This window comes from Rhipicephalus microplus, chromosome 4 (genome assembly GCF_043290135.1).
Source record: "Rhipicephalus microplus isolate Deutch F79 chromosome 4, USDA_Rmic, whole genome shotgun sequence".
NCBI lineage: Eukaryota > Metazoa > Arthropoda > Arachnida > Ixodida > Ixodidae > Rhipicephalus > Rhipicephalus microplus.
Genome location: NC_134703.1, coordinates 25,045,224 through 25,064,446, shown reverse-complemented (window position 1 = coordinate 25,064,446; position 19,223 = coordinate 25,045,224). Strand labels below are relative to the sequence as shown.

General features: G+C 43.9%; 1 protein-coding gene across 1 annotated transcript in view; it reads right to left on the bottom strand.

Annotated features, from left to right (window-relative positions):
• Positions 1 to 5,685: 5,685 nt before the first annotated feature.
• LOC142814134 (uncharacterized) overlaps positions 5,686 to 19,223 on the bottom strand; it is a 168,951-nt gene continuing 155,413 nt past the window's right edge. The window contains exons 35-41 of the mRNA XM_075892071.1: positions 14,381 to 14,423; positions 13,228 to 13,334; positions 12,619 to 12,707; positions 12,170 to 12,248; positions 11,766 to 11,955; positions 8,648 to 8,814; positions 5,686 to 7,416 (exon numbers count right to left, since the gene is read on the bottom strand). Coding sequence (XP_075748186.1) covers positions 7,102 to 7,416; positions 8,648 to 8,814; positions 11,766 to 11,955; positions 12,170 to 12,248; positions 12,619 to 12,707; positions 13,228 to 13,334; positions 14,381 to 14,423 — 990 coding nt within the window. The 3' untranslated portion in view covers positions 5,686 to 7,101. The remainder of the gene's footprint in view (positions 7,417 to 8,647; positions 8,815 to 11,765; positions 11,956 to 12,169; positions 12,249 to 12,618; positions 12,708 to 13,227; positions 13,335 to 14,380; positions 14,424 to 19,223) is intronic.

The window sequence follows — 19,223 nt, the reverse complement described above, 5'->3', positions numbered from 1 at the left end:
TATCGACGCAAGATAAGGGGCATTCACCCACACGGTGGGGTGGTGGCGCCATCTCTCGTATTTCGCTGAAATCAACTCTGTTTGCGAAAGGTTTTACTAATTTCGAGCTAATTAATTTGATTAATTCTTGACTATTTATGTCACATATAATTTTTTCAGATCGTGTTTGTTCTTTTTTATCTGAGTTCGAGCACTGCTAACCTTGTTATGGCATGTAGTGAGCGCTTTGCTTTGAGCGTGATCACGCCACGCGAGGTGCATGGATGGACGACATGCCGGGCCCCTCGAGCTCTCCGCATTAAAACATTAATAAAAAATGGCGTCATGCACTCTAGATACCTACCCTCATGTAACGAGTTTTAGGCGAGATGACACAGATAAACAGTCGTACCTGAAGTACTTCCTAAGAAGTCGTGTGGCATGGTCTTTTTGAGGAGTCAGCTGTAAATGATAAGACTGGAGCTTTTCTTTGAAACGCTTGGGGTGGAAATACAGCTTGGCCGATACAAAGACTGGACACAAGTATGTGGAACTATAGTGCAAGCACGAGCGCTAACGAGCACCATATATTAGCCTGTCGCTGTATTAATTACGTTTGCCCATTTCCCACAAAGCGAAGATATACAGGGCGTCTTAGGTAACTTTAGCCAGCGTTTAAAAACATGCCGGAACACGTAATTACGACGTGACCAAATGTATGTTGTTCACCCTTGTCTGGAGCTAGTCTGACTATTTTTTGTGTTCTCAAATATTGTTTAATCAGATATGTTTAATTAACTAACTTTTCAAGAAACGAAGATAGATAAAAAATTTCAACGAGAAAGCTGTAGATCAGTTTGCAAAACGTCCGATTAGACAGTTTAAACTTTATATCTGTTAGGTATTAGTATTTTTCTGTTAATTACAAATGCCCGCGAAATACAAAAAATACCACGTGACAAAACCGCTCGTGTGCCAGTGCACACGATGGTTCTAGTGCTCCATAACGTTCCGCGTACGAACGACTATAACATTTGCCCTATTGTGCTGTCTCAGTAGGGCCGCAACGATGGTGGTGGCTTTACAATGAACACGTTTTGCTATCGGCCACAAAAACAATAACTGCCGTGACTGCTTATCGCTGTCATGAGCCGGTGCGAGGTAGGCATGTCGTTCGTGCGCGGAACGTTAGGGAGCACTAGAATCATCGTGCGCACTGACGCGCGAGCGGGTTTGTCACCTGGTCTTTTTTTTTGTATTTCGCCGTCATTTGTTATTAGCAGAAAAACTCTAATACATAACAGATATAAGGTTCAAAACTATATATTTGGACGTTTTGCAAGCCGATCTACAACTTTCTCATTGAAATTTTTCATCCGTCTTCGTTTCTTTCAAGGTTAGTTAAACAGGTCTAATTAAACAATATTTGAGAACACAAAAAAAGTCTAACTCCAGGCAGTGGTGAGAAGCATGCATTTGGCCGCGTTGTAATTACGTGTCCCGGCATATATTTAAACTCGGGCCAAAGTTAGGTGGGGCACCCTGTATAGCGTGGATATCTATTCTGGAAAGCGCTCAAAGTGAGGGCGATTCACCTCGCTACGCAGTGCGCTGCTGTCACTACCCATTCGTTGCTGAGTAACGTGCCGCCGCAGAAGTGATTTCCCATACGCCTTCCCGGCAGGATTCGGCTCAGGCCCACATTCCATGGGAATACGCCTGCCACGACGGGCGCTCCTCCTATGACACGGCCTGTGGCTGGACGTTGCGATTGGCCACATACTTTGCCAAGAAGGAAAGAAAAGGCAGGGGTTACTGGAAAATATGACTTCAAGAAGCTATAGCACGTCAAGCTTCCACGCAAAATGTGACCCGTTTTATTGTTTTCAGAGAGGCTGTTTGTTGGCATATCATAGGATTAACTGCATATACTTTCTCATTAACTCGAAAATGCAAATCACATGGTCCAACCGGGCTTACGTCATGCAACTTAACTGTTTGGGTTAGTAAAATGGTATATAGCATGAACACACGTCCCGCGCCATTTGTTAATGCAATAAGAAAGTTATCGCAAGACGTTTCAGAAGTGGACTGCTATGCTTTGTCGCAGAGATGCTGACTATGACGATTTTCTAAGTGCGTGGTCGCACTATAAGCACGGCTACAATTTTGCATTTGCGTATGTTGGAAGGGTGTCGATTGTGCAAACTGAATCATTTGCAGCACGTTGGGGAGCTTCGCCACTCGAGAGAGATAGCAATGATAACAACCGTGGTTACGCCAAGTGAGAACAACGGCAGACAGTTGGCAGTTGATTAAATTCTGGGTTTGTGAAACACAGTTTCGCAATATTCAAAACTACTACACTGGTTGAAGCTTTGCGATTAGCGTAGTATCATAAATAAACGTTAGATAGTGAAACCTAAATAGCATTCCGTAGCACGCATTCGGTTGAAAAGGAAACAAGAGAAAGAAAGGTTGATTCACGGTTTCACAGAGCAGTGTTCTTCACTCAGGAACTGAGCAATTAGGTGTGACTTCTATAGGTCTGCAAATCGGCAAACCGAGACATGAGGTCATCAAGAGTATATCCCGCGGAACAACCATGCTCTGGGACAACGAAAGTGAGAATAACTCACGTCACTTACTCGTGTAGTCATCTGTGTAGGCGTCGCACATATATAGGCACCACAAGCCCAAAACAGCCAGCCATATCCGACTCATTGCCACCACTACCGGTCATGTTACTCTTGCTGCTAGGAAACGCTCGCTGGTCTCCTACGACACCGCTGCTCCGTTTTCTGTATTTGTGTACACGTGAATGCATGCTCTTTTTTTTTGTGTGTACGATGCTGCAGAAAAAAAAGGAAATTGCCGGTGCCTATTTCGGCTCACGTAAAAGAGTGTAACAGACTCTTGCGATGGACGGGAAGGCTAAAGAATAAGTTGGCATTTGCAAAATATACGGAGCTGGTATACCGCCGCATGTCAAGGCTTTTGAAAAGCTTTACAATTTTCGTCGCCAGTCCGGTGCAGCTGGCTCACCGTGTTGAATAGGTAAGTTGGAAACGTGCCGCGAAAGTCCGCCTAGATGCTGCCACAAAAATAAAAGGGAGCTGTGGCAGCGCGGGAGTCCACATATCCTGAATACTAAGCTAGGTCGGGAGTTTTCGACAAAAAAGTGGGCTATTATAGAGTAAATTATGTAAACGTACACCAAGGCATTGCTATTTTGGGCTTGCGCAGCCGGCAAAAGTATCTGAATACAGCTACTCATAGAAGCGCAGCCTAACAACAAACAACAAATAAAACGACAAGAAAATAACTTTGTCCAGCGCACGATTTTTAACGGGCGCGCAAGTTTGCCGGAAAGTGAAGGCATGCTATTTTGTGCAGCTGGGTTTTCCAAAAGCCTACGCGTTTCTTCCGTAAGCTGGCACAGCTTTATGAACTTTCTCGCTACCACAAGTAGCCCTACTTATCCAGAGATTTTTCTTTTCCTTCAAGATTTCTCCCTTTCCCTAAAACAAAAAAGTAAACCAAGCTTGTTGTATACTATACCTCTCACATTCATAATTTTTTTTGTGTTTTCATGGCAGTGTACGCTAAAAGCGTAATACACATCTAGGTCGGGCACATGTAATTGTGATGGCGAAAGAACTGTTTCAAAACGTCCTAAAGGGACTTGAATTAACGTCCATGCCAAAAACATTCGGTTGCTTTAATGTCGCGATTTCCCAAAAGTCACACATTCCGTTATTTGTTCATTACAATTATATTTTTCCAATAAAAAATACACGATGCCAAAGGAGCGCGTGGTAATAGCTATATCTCCTTAGTTTTACAACAATGTGTGCACTTAGAACAAGCACTTATCTCGTGAAAGCAAGCTGGAATAAGGTAAGTGTTTCAGAAAGTTTAATGCGATATGAAGCTCAACTACGCAAGATATGTCATTGGCCAACAATGCAAGGAGATCGTAATATAATTCTCATGTCATTCTCAAAGAGAAAAACAGAGAAAAGTGAGCCCAGTAACTGTCTGCATCAGAGTGCAACACCTCAACAATAGCTCACGAGGGATGGGGGTAAAGGAGGGATTAAAAGGATAGGATTAAAAGGTAAAGTGATAGAGAGAGAAAGGAGAGGGCGAGGCGCAAGGACAGCGAACGACAGAAAACGACGGAAACAAAGAGGAGACAGGAAAAATGGACACGGTCACAGGAGTCCGAGGACGGGGCACCACTCAGCGAGAGCTCTTGTCGGCGGCACAAGATGGCATATAGGGCGAGCCAGTCGGCCAGAACTGCGCTGTCGCCGCAGATCGCGGGGGCACAGCCAATCGGCACGAAATCCAGAGAGCCAGTCCGTAATATGATTCCTCCATATGTTTCATAGACACACAAGGAATCCAAAAGAACAATATAAAATGATAAACCATAGAACAAAACTCAACATAATTCATGCTTTAAAAGCAACATAGCTAAAATTGCGCTGCTCTTTTTTTATGTGTGTGCTTGGATGCTGATTTGAATGTCGCTGGTACGACCATTGTCGTGGTGGTCACATTTAGGTGGACGTCGTATATATGCTTAAGGTTCTTGCACTGTGTGACGGCAGTGCTCGTGAAAGAACACCACATGGTAGAATTTTTCGGTGCCATCCACTGCTGTGTTTTTCATAATTTCATGAATGCGGTGGCACAGTCACAATATCGTGGTTCAATCACAAGAAGAGTTTGATCATGTTACTGCCCCACCGCGGGGGTCTCTAAGGTACTCGGCTGCTGACACGCAGGTCGCGGGATCGAATCCCGGCTGCGGCGGCTGCATTTCCGATGGAAGCGGAGATGTTGTAGGCCCGTGTGCTCAGATTTGGGTGCACGTTAAAAAAAAAAACAGGTGGTCGAAATTTCCGGAGCCCTTCACTACAACGTCTCTCATAATCATATGGTGGTTTTGGGACGTTAAACCCCACATATCAATCAATCAACTTTTATGATTTACAAACACACGCGTCCTGTGTACATGCTCCACAATAGAAGATGAAATATTGCCGTCATAATGCGTGGTACAAACGTACATTGTCATCGGGTGTCAGAAAATGTGATTATTATAGTGACTTCATTGTTCAAAGCCGGTCACCCACTACAACACGCACATGCGTTGCTGCGCCTATACCCTTAAGGCCACGTAGTAGGTGCATAGCAAGTTCGAACGGCTTCATGCACTAAGTGTTTGAAGCACGCATTTGAGACAGGATATCACTATTACATTCAACTTTTAAAGGCAAAGCTCAAGGGTCCCCTAACTTTTATGTATACACGAAAGAACATGAAAACATAGGCTACGTTGGAGCCAGCTATCTCGTAAACATGATATTTACATCCGAGGAACGCCCCGCCGCGGTGGTCTAGTGGCTAAGGTACTCAGCTGCTGACCCGCAGCTCGCGGGATCGAATCCCGGCTACAGTGGCTGCATTTTCGGTGGAGGTGAAAATGGTGTAGGCCCGTGTGCTCAGATTTCGGTGCACGTTAAAAAACCTCAGGTGGTCGCAATTTCTGGAGCCCTCCACTACGGTGTCTCTCATATCTTGAGGTGGTTTTGGGACGTTAAACACCACATATCAATCAATTAAACATCCGAGAAACGCGCAGCAACAAGAAAAACCAGACGTGCGGACACTTCTGCGTATGTAGTACACATGTTTGTTGATCATTTTTCTGAAGTTGCTTTTATTGATAGCCTCGTCACTAAACACGCATAAGTAATGCTTGGAAATAAATACTTTTCATCCAAATTGTGCACTCAATTTTCATAATAACACTTTCTCTGTGAGACGTCTATAGCATGACGTTGCAACAAATGAGTGCTAAATTTTTTATTCAGACACTTTTATTGACTATATTTTTTTTTGAAAACAGGCACTTCGAATTGACTGTAGGTAACAGTAATGTGCCAGCAGTACCGCTATACAGTCCGTAAAAAATGTATTCGCAGGAAATACTTGTACAAAGCCTAATGAGGCAGTAAAATATTTAGAATTTTCATTCAGTGTTTCTGTTCTTTTCTTTCCGTGTAAAGATTCATATTTAAAAAAATCAGCTCAGTAGTAATAAGCCTCATTATGCAAACGAGCAGGTGAAATTCGTCGCCCTCGTTCCGGGAGGAAGCGTTGCGGCTGTTCTTCTTGTTGCAGCGTTCGATCCTTTTGTCCTGACAATCAGGTTTTCCTCACAATTATCACCGTCACTACCATTGTTCCTTCCATCAGCAACTAGCGTTTCCAAGTGTTTTGAAGCTGTTATTGTAACCTAAAAGTGTTGTGTCCTGCACTGTTCTGAACTTGACACCGTTCTCGTTTTCGGTGTTGTTCGAAATTTCTTCCTTCGTCCACCGATACAAGAATTTTGTCCACTACATAACGTTGATTGTATCAAACGTTTCGGAAATGTAAATAGTTGACTTTCTCAATCAAAAGTGCTTAGTGGTGTCATTTAGATCTTGCGCCTACCGGGCTTTCAAGAGAAGTGCGGTCCCCGGTCTCGGATAGTTGCAAGACCCAGATGTCTAAGAGAAGTCAGTATAGTGATTTTGGGCTGGTTGCTGCATGTATAGAAAACAAAATGAAGAAAAGCTGAAAATAAGAAAACCAGACAAATGAAGCAATGATGCATGCGGTCGCGCACACTTGAGAGTGCTTTTACCTTGCACAATACCAATATTAAATGGCGCGCTGCGCTGATGATGTGCCCTTGTCATCCGGTTATGACAATCGTAAATTTTGGATTGGTTTGATATGAGTTAAAAACTTTCGCTAGTTCACGTGTTAAGTGCACGCTTTGCATGATCACGCCACATTCTCCTGGTCGCTCTTGCGCCATGCCGACTCTATATCCACAGATGGAACAAATGCGATATGATTGGCAGCTGTACATTCATATACGTGAACAATAACGATATCGTTGATTCTGAAAACACGATCAGTTTGCCACTACGCACACAGTCCGTTTACACAAGGCACCCTTATTTTTCGACGTTGCGGTTCACCTGAAGGCTTGAAACGTGGACGCACTCTTCGGTCGCGCAGAAATACAGCCGACTATTGCGAGAGAGTATTCCGTCACGGCTCTGTCGACCTGGGCTCAGCAGTTCCCGCGTCGCTTGACCTCGTCTCGGTGTTTTCGCTGGTTCGAGTCTGGGCGCTTCCGCTCGTTTCGGTATTCTCGCTGGTCCTCGTTGGAGCGTTGGTACTGGGTTTTTTCTCCTCCTCGTCGGGTGAGGATGCCATCTGTTCGCGGATCCAGTCGAGGAAGTACGAGACCTCTGTGTAGACTCCCGGTTTTCCAGCGCGGGCGCAGCCTTCTCCCCAAGACACTATGCCCACCAGGACAGCTTGACCATCAACGTACTGCACCGCTGGTCCTCCCGAGTCTCCCTGTGTAACCGTGAAGACATTTCTGATTAAAATCGGGGCGTTGCGCGCTTCTGCTGCGAGCATAAGAGCAGGTTCAAACAACGAGTACACACATAAGGTATGTGCTGACAAATCAGAAGTCGTCAGGTCACGATCAGGCAGGCGCTGTCAGATTGTCTCCCTCCCACTGACATGCTGAAGTCAGTGGATATAAAAGTTATTTTTGATTTGCATAGAACTGGAGTATTCCAAGTCGCACTCACCTACAGCCAAACGAATACATAGTCGACACAGGCACGCAAAGTGTGTTGAGTTTTGACACGAAGAGATGAAAAATCTTTGAAACTCAACGTGTAGATGTAGTTATCGTTTCTAAATGCGGTCTTGTCTTCCTCAAGGCTGCAACTAGTTTAAAGCTGGAACCACAAGACAAGTCCACTCGTGTAAATGTATGCTCCATCTACACAGAGTGTGACAAGGATATTCCAGCCCTTCGAATTTTCATCTTCCCTGATTTTGTTCATTATGACATGTTGTATGTGTTTCATCTGTCAGAAAATTTAGCGTAGCTCTTGATACGCCATTTATATACCAATATGGGTCCACGTTCGATTTCTGAAGACTAGTGTACACATGCATAGTATACCTTACTGAGAACGTTGTATTTATGATGATGCTTCTGGCATGCAATATTTATGCGTTCGCATTTCAGTGGCAAAACTGCTGGGATGGGGGATGAATTCAACATCTCAATCCTAACAATAAGAACGTCTGCCTGTGCCCTTGCTGCATTTATATACCACGTTTCTATTGGATAACGTTCAGGCATCGGGATGCTATTGCGTGCGATACCTCAAGTTTCGAGTATCAGGTTCACTATTAGCAAAGTAGCGATCTATAAAATTAAGGACACGTTTTACAGACAGTGGTTCCATAATCTGAAAAATGTAAGAATACCAATGATGTAGGAAGCATGTAATAAAAAGCACTAAGGCAAACGGAAAGATAATAAAGTATCAGATGAGAAGTGTTATGCAACTACACAAAATATACAAAAAAGCTGTAATGTACACTTTTATTTGGTTGATGGAACTCTTCGTTGTTCAGCGGAAGCTACTTCCATTTATTTTGCTCCATTTGGGTTGACATATATCGACATATGCCTTTCAAAAATCTTAAGAACAGCCTTACACGTTCAATACAGCAAACTATATCTGACTTGTGGCAATATTTATCAGCTTTGTAAACATACCTGGCAAGAGTCCTTCCCGCCACGTCTCTCACCGGCACAGAACATGCTATCGTAATGGATGTTGCCACCGAAGATAAGAGACCAGAAGGATAGGTAGCGGTAGTAGCACGAGCGGTCCCCTACAGAAGGCACGGACACTGCCTGCAGCACGTCCGAAGTGAAGCCACCTGCGACGATTCAGTGGCATGACAACGCTGAGATCAATGTGTCGTTCACCGTACTGTGATTAAAACTGCGCTAATATATGAAGTACAACTCTCTTCCAAAGTCAGTAAGGAAAACATTTCTACGAACGTTTCGAGGCATCGTGCCTTTCTTGTCCATCTTGTCCTCGGCAAAGTGCATGTCTTGACGTATATTGTATGACGATCATTTTTATCATCCAGGACAATGCATACTACACATACACCACACACAGTGTGGTGTATGTGTAGTGTACGTATGTATGTGTATACTGTGTATATGTGTATGTATGTGTATACACTGTATGTATGTGTAGGCATACATACAGTGTATGTATGTGTCTTCTCACTTGTTGGGTAGCAAACTGGACCTAGCCCAATTATACTCCCTATGCCTTTGTGGTTTTTCTAATTTATTTTTTATCTTTATTTCTTTCCTCTTTCCGACCCTTTTCCCCACCCCCATACAGGGTAGCAAACCAGTTCGTCTAGGTTAACCTCCCTGTCTCTTCCTTTTATTTATTTCTCTCTCTCTCTTGCTATACTCTTTTTTTGACCTACACCCAGACTTCCTCTACGTGGAGCTTCGCTTCTTAGTGGACTTTGTTGGGGTGGCCTACACAAAAGCATATGCCAGCCTCACTGGAGTAATGGACAGTGCGAAATGTGAGGTCTGCGGTACCGAAGAAGACTCCGACGATCTGCTATGTCAATGCCCTCGATTTGCCTCTGAGAGACAAAAACGTTCTAACGCAGTGCGGTGATCGGACGACCGGCCACTCTCTGTGCACAAGCTGCTGGAGCACCGTCCTCGTCTTTCGTAGGCTCACAATGCAGTGAAATCCCTCTTGCGCTTTCTGAGGACTATGGACCTATATGAACGCCTTTGACTTTTGCATAGTAGTACTGCTGCATACGCGTCAGCTCACGTACATACTGACCTTTTTTTGTCTCTTTTACTTCTCTCTCTCCTCTCTCTCTCATTCTGATACTCTTCTTCCCATTAACCCAACATAGGGTAACAAACCTGACGTATGCTTGGTTAGCCTCCCTTCCTTCTCTCTTGTTGTTCCTTTCTTTCTTTCTCTCTCGTGATCTACGAGAAAAGCAAATAGTTACCTACATGTGAGATTGGTAGCACGCCAGATGCTTACATTTAACTGAATTCATCACATCGCCAAGTGGCGTGCGATGTTTGCGGCACCGATGAAAATATCGAGCACCTGCTGTGCCATTGTCCTCGATTTGTCTCAGATAGACAAGTACTTGGCAACGCAACTCGTCGACTGGATGATCGGCCTCCTTCTGTGCGGGTGCTATTACAGCAACGTCCACATCCCTCGACAGCCCACAAGGCAGTGAAAGCCCTGCTGTATTTCCTGAGAAAGACAGGCTTGGGTGAACGCCTCTGACATGCGGTAGAGTTCTACACGCTGCAGTGAAATTACTGTCAGTCTCTCCCCCACCCCTTTTTGTTTTCTTTTCCTCTCTTCCCTTTTTCTCATTATTCTTGTCCCCTTCCCTAATCCCCCAGTGTAGGGTAGCCAACCGGCTACCTCCCTGCCTTCTCCCTTTTGTTGCTTCCTCCTTCCTTCACATCGCCAACGTCTACGTCTGTGAGCCAGAAATACTTCATCACTTTATCAGTGACTTGTATATAGTTTCCGTATTGTTTTCACATCCATTCGAAGCACCATCACAACTTCGTGTAACTATATAGAAGTGTATCCTCACCTACAGGCGTAATTACGTTTTCAGCAGCTCTGCTTTATGATTTAAAATATGTTACCGCTTATTCTGACGCCTTGGCCTTTGTATTCTACGTTTAACGCTTCTTTTACATGGTATTACTCCTCCAATTAAACTGAGACGAAGAGAATGGATCGAAGTGCCACTTTTTGTCTCAAACGGTAACTTTCGCTGTGCTTCAGTGATGATCCGATATGATAGCTGACCGAAAATTTCTCAACCACCTATTTTTGGAGCACACCGAAGTGCACTAGGCTGATGACGTTTGTTAAGACTAGCCATCACAGCAGTGGGCGATATCTGCTGATTGAAATCAGTGAATCCTTGATTAGAGAAGCGGCGCTCGTCCTTGAAGCAGAAAATCGAGATGAGCTTAGTCGATATTCGTTTGCGTATTAGGGTCTTCACTCACATGCTATGGTCGAGAGTTTATCGAGCAAGAGCACGTCATTGTCGCTCTACAAGTGTCACAGAAGCATTTGTACTCAGTCAAGAAGCGGCGTTTCCGTCCTGCTGACGAAATCAAGGAGTGTCGAGTGTATCAGTGCACTTGAGTGCACCTGTATGTCACTGGCTGTTCAGAGGCACCGCATTTATTTACTTATTTATTTATTTATTTATTTTGATTTTAGTTACCTGCTTCGCCATTATGAGCACAAGCAGGTTATATTCTTAACTACAAACAGGAACAAATTATTAGAATGCGTGGAAGAAAGCATCATTTGGTGTGACGTATACAAAAGTAGATGGCAAACTATTGCAACATCGAACAGATTGTACAACAACAACAAAAATAAAAAAACCGAAAGTCCCCCTTGCGAAGAAATACCAAAAGTTCAAGCAGTGGTCCAGTCCCTCTTTTTCATATATAACGTCGTCAATAACTATATTGTTGGCGTTTTATGGCGGTCTTAGAAAAATAGATATCGTGAAAAAAAAATTGTTTCGGCGTGCCACCTATGGTACCACAACTTCTGCCATTCAAGTTTAACCTACCAACCGCAGTTACGATCAACAATTTTTTTGCCGTATTCTAGAATTCTTTCTAATTTGTTTAGAGGCTCAGATGTACATTACGGTAGACCGTAAAACGTGACACAACGCGTGTCAGCTTCCATATTCAAGTTTACAGGCTTCTAGAGCATTTCCTTTTTTGGTCACAGCTCACATAGTTTCGGTGCACTCACTTTCTCTCGTAGTACCCCAACCAGCGATCACAATGTCGTCCTTGATCTTGAACCCTTTCGGAGGAAGGCACACGGTGTTTATGTAGCCCTCTGAGCCCGCGATGTCAACAGGAGAGTCGAGCTTCAGGAGGCCGATGTCGTTCCGGAAAGTCCGAAGACGGAATCCCTTGTGGGCAAATCGTTTGAGTCCCTGAAACGACAAATCAACTTTTTCAAAAATTTCTTTTATTTCCAAGAAGCACGAGAACTTTGGCAGCTCTATCTATCAGCAAGATTGTGTTGCAAAAGTGTTGACATCCGGGCTTTCGACATACTTTGCCACGTGTTCACTTTTTCAACTCTTTCATTTCCGCAGACGTCCTTTCTTGGCTCAGGGGTGTTATAATAGTACAGAATCCACCTACCTGTCTCACTTGCTTCTGTGCATTGTCGAGACTTAGCTTGTGAACACCCGCGTAGATACTGTAGTCGCCGGCCTCTCTACTGCAGAAAAAGATAGGGTAAATACGTCAGCACTTAGCTTGACATTATTCCATCAGCCACTTAGTCCACTGCTGTTACCAAAGTTACGAACTCGCTTAAAGCCCGTGTTCTATCCTTTGTGACCCGTGCAACTTCGATAATTGTTATTATTTCTACAGCTGATTTATTTTGTCAGATTGAGAACGTGTGATAACGCCCGTAATGTCTGGAGAAGTTGGATTTATGTTGCTTCAACACTTCCCACTTCATTTTCTCTACTCATCTCTATTGTTATGATCAAATACTCAAGATACACACATTACTACTTGAATGATCGTTCGTCGCATGGCTAAGATATTAAATGGATGAAGAAATATGTCAGAGAGCTCACTTCCTGAGGCAATGAGCTGCGGTTATCACCCAGCGAGGAGCTATGAGAGCTCCACCGCACAAATGCCGTCGTCCCAACCGGAGAGAAACCTGCGAAAAAGCACGGGACATTGTAGGCAACATATGGAGCGTGGCGAAGTAGAATGGTATGATCATTTTATTGGACTTCAATATAAATACCGTAGCAGTGTTATTTCCGTGTTCTATAAGTGTAAGTAAGCTGTATTACTTTTTTTTTTGCCTTAACAATGCTTTCTGGTGATGTGCCAGTACTGGATCGGAAAAGAAATCTTGATATGGCAGTTGAACTTTCTATTATCGCAAGCTTGTTCGTTCTTCAAGTGACGAAAATCATTCCATAATAATCCTACCAGTGGTTTCTTCTATATGTGAACTAACCAACCATTTAAAAATGCGTTATCGTCGGTTACATTTCGGTATTTTTGTTAAACTAACATTCCTATGTGTGCTAGTTAAAAGTATCTAAAGGCAGCAGAGCTTACGTACTTCGCATTGCCACTGAGTACATGAGGCGTGAAATGCTTTGCGTTTTTGTCGGTCCGTCCTGCTACAAATAAAGTACCTAAGCAAAATCTTGCATATGACGTACCAGCCACGGGAATTCTTTGTACAGTGCATCCCGTCCTCCAACAATCCTTTCCGATGCTGTTTGCAATAGATGGAGGTTAGCGTGGCTGATTCCACATTCTTCGCCCCCTTGAAAGAAAAGCAAACACATGCGAACGTAAAAAATGATCATTAGTACATCTTTCGATTGCTTGGTTCTTTATTTAGTAATTTAAAAGAATTGTTCACTGATAGCTCATATTTCTCTGGTAATTTATTGGCGAGGTAGCTTTCTTCTACAAATATTGCTATTCAGGGTTATTCAGAACATCGAAATAGCATGGTTTTTTACTGTTGACATGTCATTCCAAAAGACATCATCTCACGGCAGACATGAATAAAGTGCATAATTATTTAAGGATGCGGAGCTGTAACTACATCTAAAAGCTTCGATACGAACAAAAAAAACAAAATTTATTTTAAAAGAACAAGGCTATGACCATGCCTGTTACTAGACCTTGTATATATTGTTACATGGCTTATCCCTATACCAGATATAATTATATCATGACGATTATAGGGCGTAGTGTGATGAACCTATCGGCAGCTTTCTGAAATTTCTGACTGTTTGACTTGTACACCCCTCAAAACTTGAAAATTTGTCTACAAGAACATAACGAATATAACGGTGTTGCAGTGTGTAAGCTTCCTCTAGTCAGCTGTATATATATGATGCTACCCTAAAATAGTCAGGTTTATCGGGTAAATTATTGTTTTTCCTTTATCTGTTGTAATGCTTTATTTTTTTAACCACGCCACTTACTGCGGTGATTATGAACATGAAGCGTGAAAATTCGGGTAAGTTGGTAGAACGTAACTAAATATACGAACAGCACAACTTAGAAGTAGTTACAGTGCAACTACGGAAGCGAAAAAAAACAAGGATAGAAAAAAGTGCTCTTGTCTATCATTGTTTTTTCGCTTCCGCAGTTACACTGTAACTACTTATAAGTTGCGCTATTTGTACATTCAATTATTAACATGATGAAATAACACCACGACTGCAGAAATAACTGCAACTTCTACACAAAATTATCCTAGTGACCTATAGCAAAGATGAATGAACTTACTGTTTATAATCTTATTAGAAAGCTGCAATGTAAGCGTAGTGAACACAGTATCCGTTTATTGCTCACCTGCCAAGTATAATAGAACCGCTACCGTGCACACGCCCAGTATCTTGTCACAATGAAATGCCATGTCACTTCAACGGGTGCTCGCTGTTCTTCTGGTAGGTGACAACCGGCGAAGAGGCGAGGCACTCTGGGCGAATCCCTTAAATATGGGTGACTGCCTCTCTCAATAAGGTCACATGAATAAGCGATAGCGGGCCACTGTTACAGGTGCGCACCATTCCACTATACATAACAAGGTGACGGCGACCGACGCACCCGTACGCACTCGCGCATCTGGAACACGCCGTTACTTAATACCCCAACTCGCGCAGTCTTGGCAACCTTGAGCCGATTTCTGCCACCGGAAGACCCCAGCCATTGCACGCCTCGTTTTGTTGCTGTTTACCGCAACGCGTCAGCGGACGGCGGGTGTAAATGTGTCTACCTGGAATCACTGAGAACGGCAAGGATGTGTGGTATATAGATGTGGTCGAGAATATTGATAAGTATAAGTTCGGTATTTTCTTTTCGTTTGCGTGTCCTGTTATGGGACACGTGTATTTCGAGAGTAGGATTGCGGGAAATGTGGTTACCATGAGTGACGAAGTTTTCGGGGATGTTCCTGTAACGCAAGTTTCTGAAATGATTATGCTTTTCTCACTCGAGGAACAGGACGCAGCTCTAGCCACCTGCAGACGTTCATCGTCACCTGGGTCGGACGGTATTACATACGCTGCTTTATGCCATCTTGGAAGACGCGGCAGAGACCAGCTACTAAAATGCTACAACCAGTCATGGAACGATGGCGTCGTTACAGAAAGGTGGAAATCCAGCCGCTTGGTACCAATCCTCAAACCTGGAAAGTCGCCGCTTGATCTGGCATCATATCGACCCATTGCGCTATCCAGCTGCGTGGGGAAAATAATGGAAAGAATGGTTCTGACACGCCTCGAGTGGTACCTTGAACGCTATAATATATACCCAGAGGCCATGGCTGGTTTTCGAAGAGGCCGCTCTTCTATTGATAATGTCATCGACCTCGTAACCTCTGTGCAACAACAGAAATACCTCAAGCGCATCTCGGTTGCAATGTTCCTCGATGTGAAAGGTGCATACGACAACGTAACGCACGATGCCATCCTAGATGCCTTGGCGAACATTGGAATCGGTGGAGAAATGGTTCGATGGATTCGGAGCTACCTACAGAGGAGATCCTTCTTCGTGCTTACTGCGGATGGCCGTACCGTTGATCATTACACCGCTCGTGGCGTTCCACAAGGCGGGGTTCTCAGCCCTACGCTGTTTAACCTCACGATCATTGGCCTTGTACAAAGTCTACCTCGATCAGTCAATATCTCTACATACGCTGATGATATATGTATCTGGGCATTAGCAGTGACACGACCCCAGGTACGTGCACGGCTCCAAAAAGCAGCGAGAATAACGTCGACGTACCTCAATGCTCGAGGCCTCACAATTTCCACCGAGAAGTGCGCCTTAGTCCCTTTTACCCTCAAGCCCATGATCTATTATCCTGTTTCCATCTACAACGAGAGCCTTTCGTATACGAGACGTCACCGATTCCTGTGCGTCATTATCGACAGCCCTTCAATGCGTGCGAAGTCTACGACGTGGAAACTACCACCAGATGGTGTATCGTATTAATGAAATTTGTCATCGCGCCACTGATCAAGGACACGATATTGTTTTACAATGGTTGCCAGGCCACTGTGACATCAGTGGTAACCACCTCGCCGACGATGCTGCCCGATGTGCCCACGATGGAGCGCCCACACTGTTAATAATACCCTTGTCAAGAGTAGACGCAGCTAGAGAACTTCGTCACATCGCGCATAATGCCACGCTTGCCCACTGAAATTCTCCACTTAACTCCAATCATCGCCCTAAGATAAGAATCTTAAGTCATTAGTCCAGAAACAACTGCCGTCCAAGATTTCTCGACGTGACGCTACAATGCTGTGCCGGCTGTGGACTGGGGTAGCGTTTACTAAGTCATTCAGCCATCGCATTGGCATGGCAGATGCATCCATGTGTGAAAGCTGCAACTGTATAGAGACTATTGAACATCTCTTGTGCCACTGTGCCCAATTTGATGAAGATCGCCGGACTCTCCAGTGTGCCTTGAATAGACTCGATGACCGGCCATTTAATGAAGCAAAGATCTTAGGAGCCTGGTCGCGCAGCAAATCCGCACAGAAAGCCACATGAGCCCTCCGGAGATACTTGACAGCAACTTCATTGAGGGACCGCCTGTGAAACTCGGCATTGTGTGTGTGATGTGACATGTGTCTATCCTTCTCTTTCTTTTTTACGCCCTCTCCCCCTCCCATGTGTAGGGTAGCACACTGGACGCTTAGTCTAGTTAACCTCCCTACCTTTCCTACATTCTTTCTCTCGCGAGAGAGAAAGAGAGAGAGTAGGACCAGGTGGCATGATTCTATAGAGAACGTGCACCAAGATATGTGGAGCTAATGTGAATCTTGAAGATAGGCTCAAGCCCATATAAACATTTATCTAATATAGCGCTAAAGACGATGTCTTGTTCTTACAAATTTACCTGATAAAGAAACGACGTGTATTGACTCCTTTCGTGAAGTAGTTCGCATAGTTGAGTTTGTTGTCAGGCTAGTTGGTTCACAGGTGGGCGGTTTTCGGCGTCCCATGTATCTTCGTCCCTGCAGTCCGAGCACTTGCGTCGGTCAATTCAACTTCAGCCACGTAGTTTACTCAATACATGAATGTCATGGTCCTCTCAGCTCCTTCACCATAGGCTGCCATTAAAAAAAAACTAAAAAAATGCTTGTATGCGAAACAATGTCTCTTTTGCTGAACAATCGGCTCTTGGAAATACAGCTGCGCGGCCTCTGGCTCACTGACGCCGCAAAATGAGCCGGTAGGAGGAAAGACTTAAAGCCTTTTTGCTCAGACACGTGCAGCAGTCGGGCGTGAACGCAGTGAGCGGCGCATTAAATAATGGGATGGATATGTGTGCCAAGTTTACGAGACGCTGCTTGGCAGGTATGGCGTCTTGTCCGTCTTTTGCATTCCGCCACTTTGATTAGAAAACAAATATCTTAGCTATACTTCAGCGGTGTATTACTTATGGGGTGTATTTAGTCGTCTGTATTCGACGAAATCCTAGCCCTCTTCAGGGACAGCTTTCTGCTCTCCCATAGTAGAGTACTAAGTACTCTAAATCATTAAACACTTTTTCTAAACACACTTATCTACGTAGAAAGGATATCAACCCCAAAGCGTAGGCGATACTGAATTGCGCTTATGGGCATGTATACAAGGGATTACCTGTTTGATTATAATATCTCGACACGTGTAATTCGAACGATTATAGGCATCGACACCGCTTTCTCTGCATTTTTTTCCTTCTTCCACCCAATCACTGTAGATGATGGCCAGTGAAGTTTCCTGAGCCACAATGACGTCGTGCCCATTCATAGTAAAGACAAGCCGCTTATGGTAGTGATGGCAAGAAGTTATTATACAGCATGCGTGACGCCCAAATTGTGTAATAACAACCTCCGCCCCCGAGCGTTCTTCATAACCATAGGAGGGTGCCCTGCACTGGAGAATGGTAACGTGGCTAATGGAAAAAAAAACTTCGCAAACGTTCTATTTCAAACACGCCCTATACAGCATAACACACCGTAATTATATTTGTAGGCCAAATTAATCCCCTCGTTATCAAACAAGCTTCGACTCGAATTTTCGTCCTTCGCTAGAGCAAGTCGAACAGTCGACTGAAAACGACCCTGTGCTTCTCGAGAATTGGTGCGTGTTATCGCAGATAAGCGTGGACTTGTATACTGCCTAGAGACGGCGCTCCCATCGACTTTATCAAGCTAAGGTGGGATGTTAGGCGAAGGGACGTTCTAGAATACGGGGAAGGCTGGTCGCGTAACTTAAGTTATAGCGTCGTCATGCACCTTCTCATTTTATGCTACCGACATGTTCGATTTCTAAAAATTGAGTGACGTATGTGCTGGCTTCGATACGACGGTATCCACTCGGCAACTCGAAAATCGGTTCCTTGAGGCAAACTACTGAGGCGGAAGTGACCTGATAAAAAAAGAAAAAAAAGCAAAGTTGATTTGAGTCTTGACGCCTTTTCACTCGTGTCACAACCAGGTGGATCTGCTGTCGTTGATACGAAGGTGCCGCTTCATCGATCGCACAACGTTTCTTTTGATGGTGTGTGCTGTTCATGGAATATGTGCTTGTGGAATTCCCGTCGTGCGGCTTTGATCTTGTCGGGTGAGCACATGTTTTTTTTTTTGTCTTACATGGGTCCCTGTTGCGAAAAAAAGTGGCTGCGTAGATCCGACGTCTGTTGTCTGTGGATTTTATCCCGGTTGCCAGAGCGAGAACCAATATATATATATATATATATATATATATATATATATATATATATATATATATATATATATATATATATATATATATATATATATATATATATATATATATATATATATATATATATATATATATATATATATATTTACCGAGTGAAAGTTGTGTTACTTTTCTTGAGCTTGCGGTAGCTTCTTTATTTGTTCGAATGGATCTGGTATGAATGGCGATGCTGCTTCATCGCAATAGCGGTGTCAAACAACACCATGGCGTTGGTGGCCCGCATGATCTGCGTAAATACTCACATGCAGTCAATCAAGCCTACCTATTTCTGGAATCGCGGTCTAAGCCAGCTACGACCCTGGCTGAAAATCTCATAACGAAGTATCTTTTTTGTGTGTGTGTGTGTGTGTGTTTGTTTGTTTGTTTGTTTGTTTTCTCCACAGTAATAATGTCAGGTTATGAATTAGAA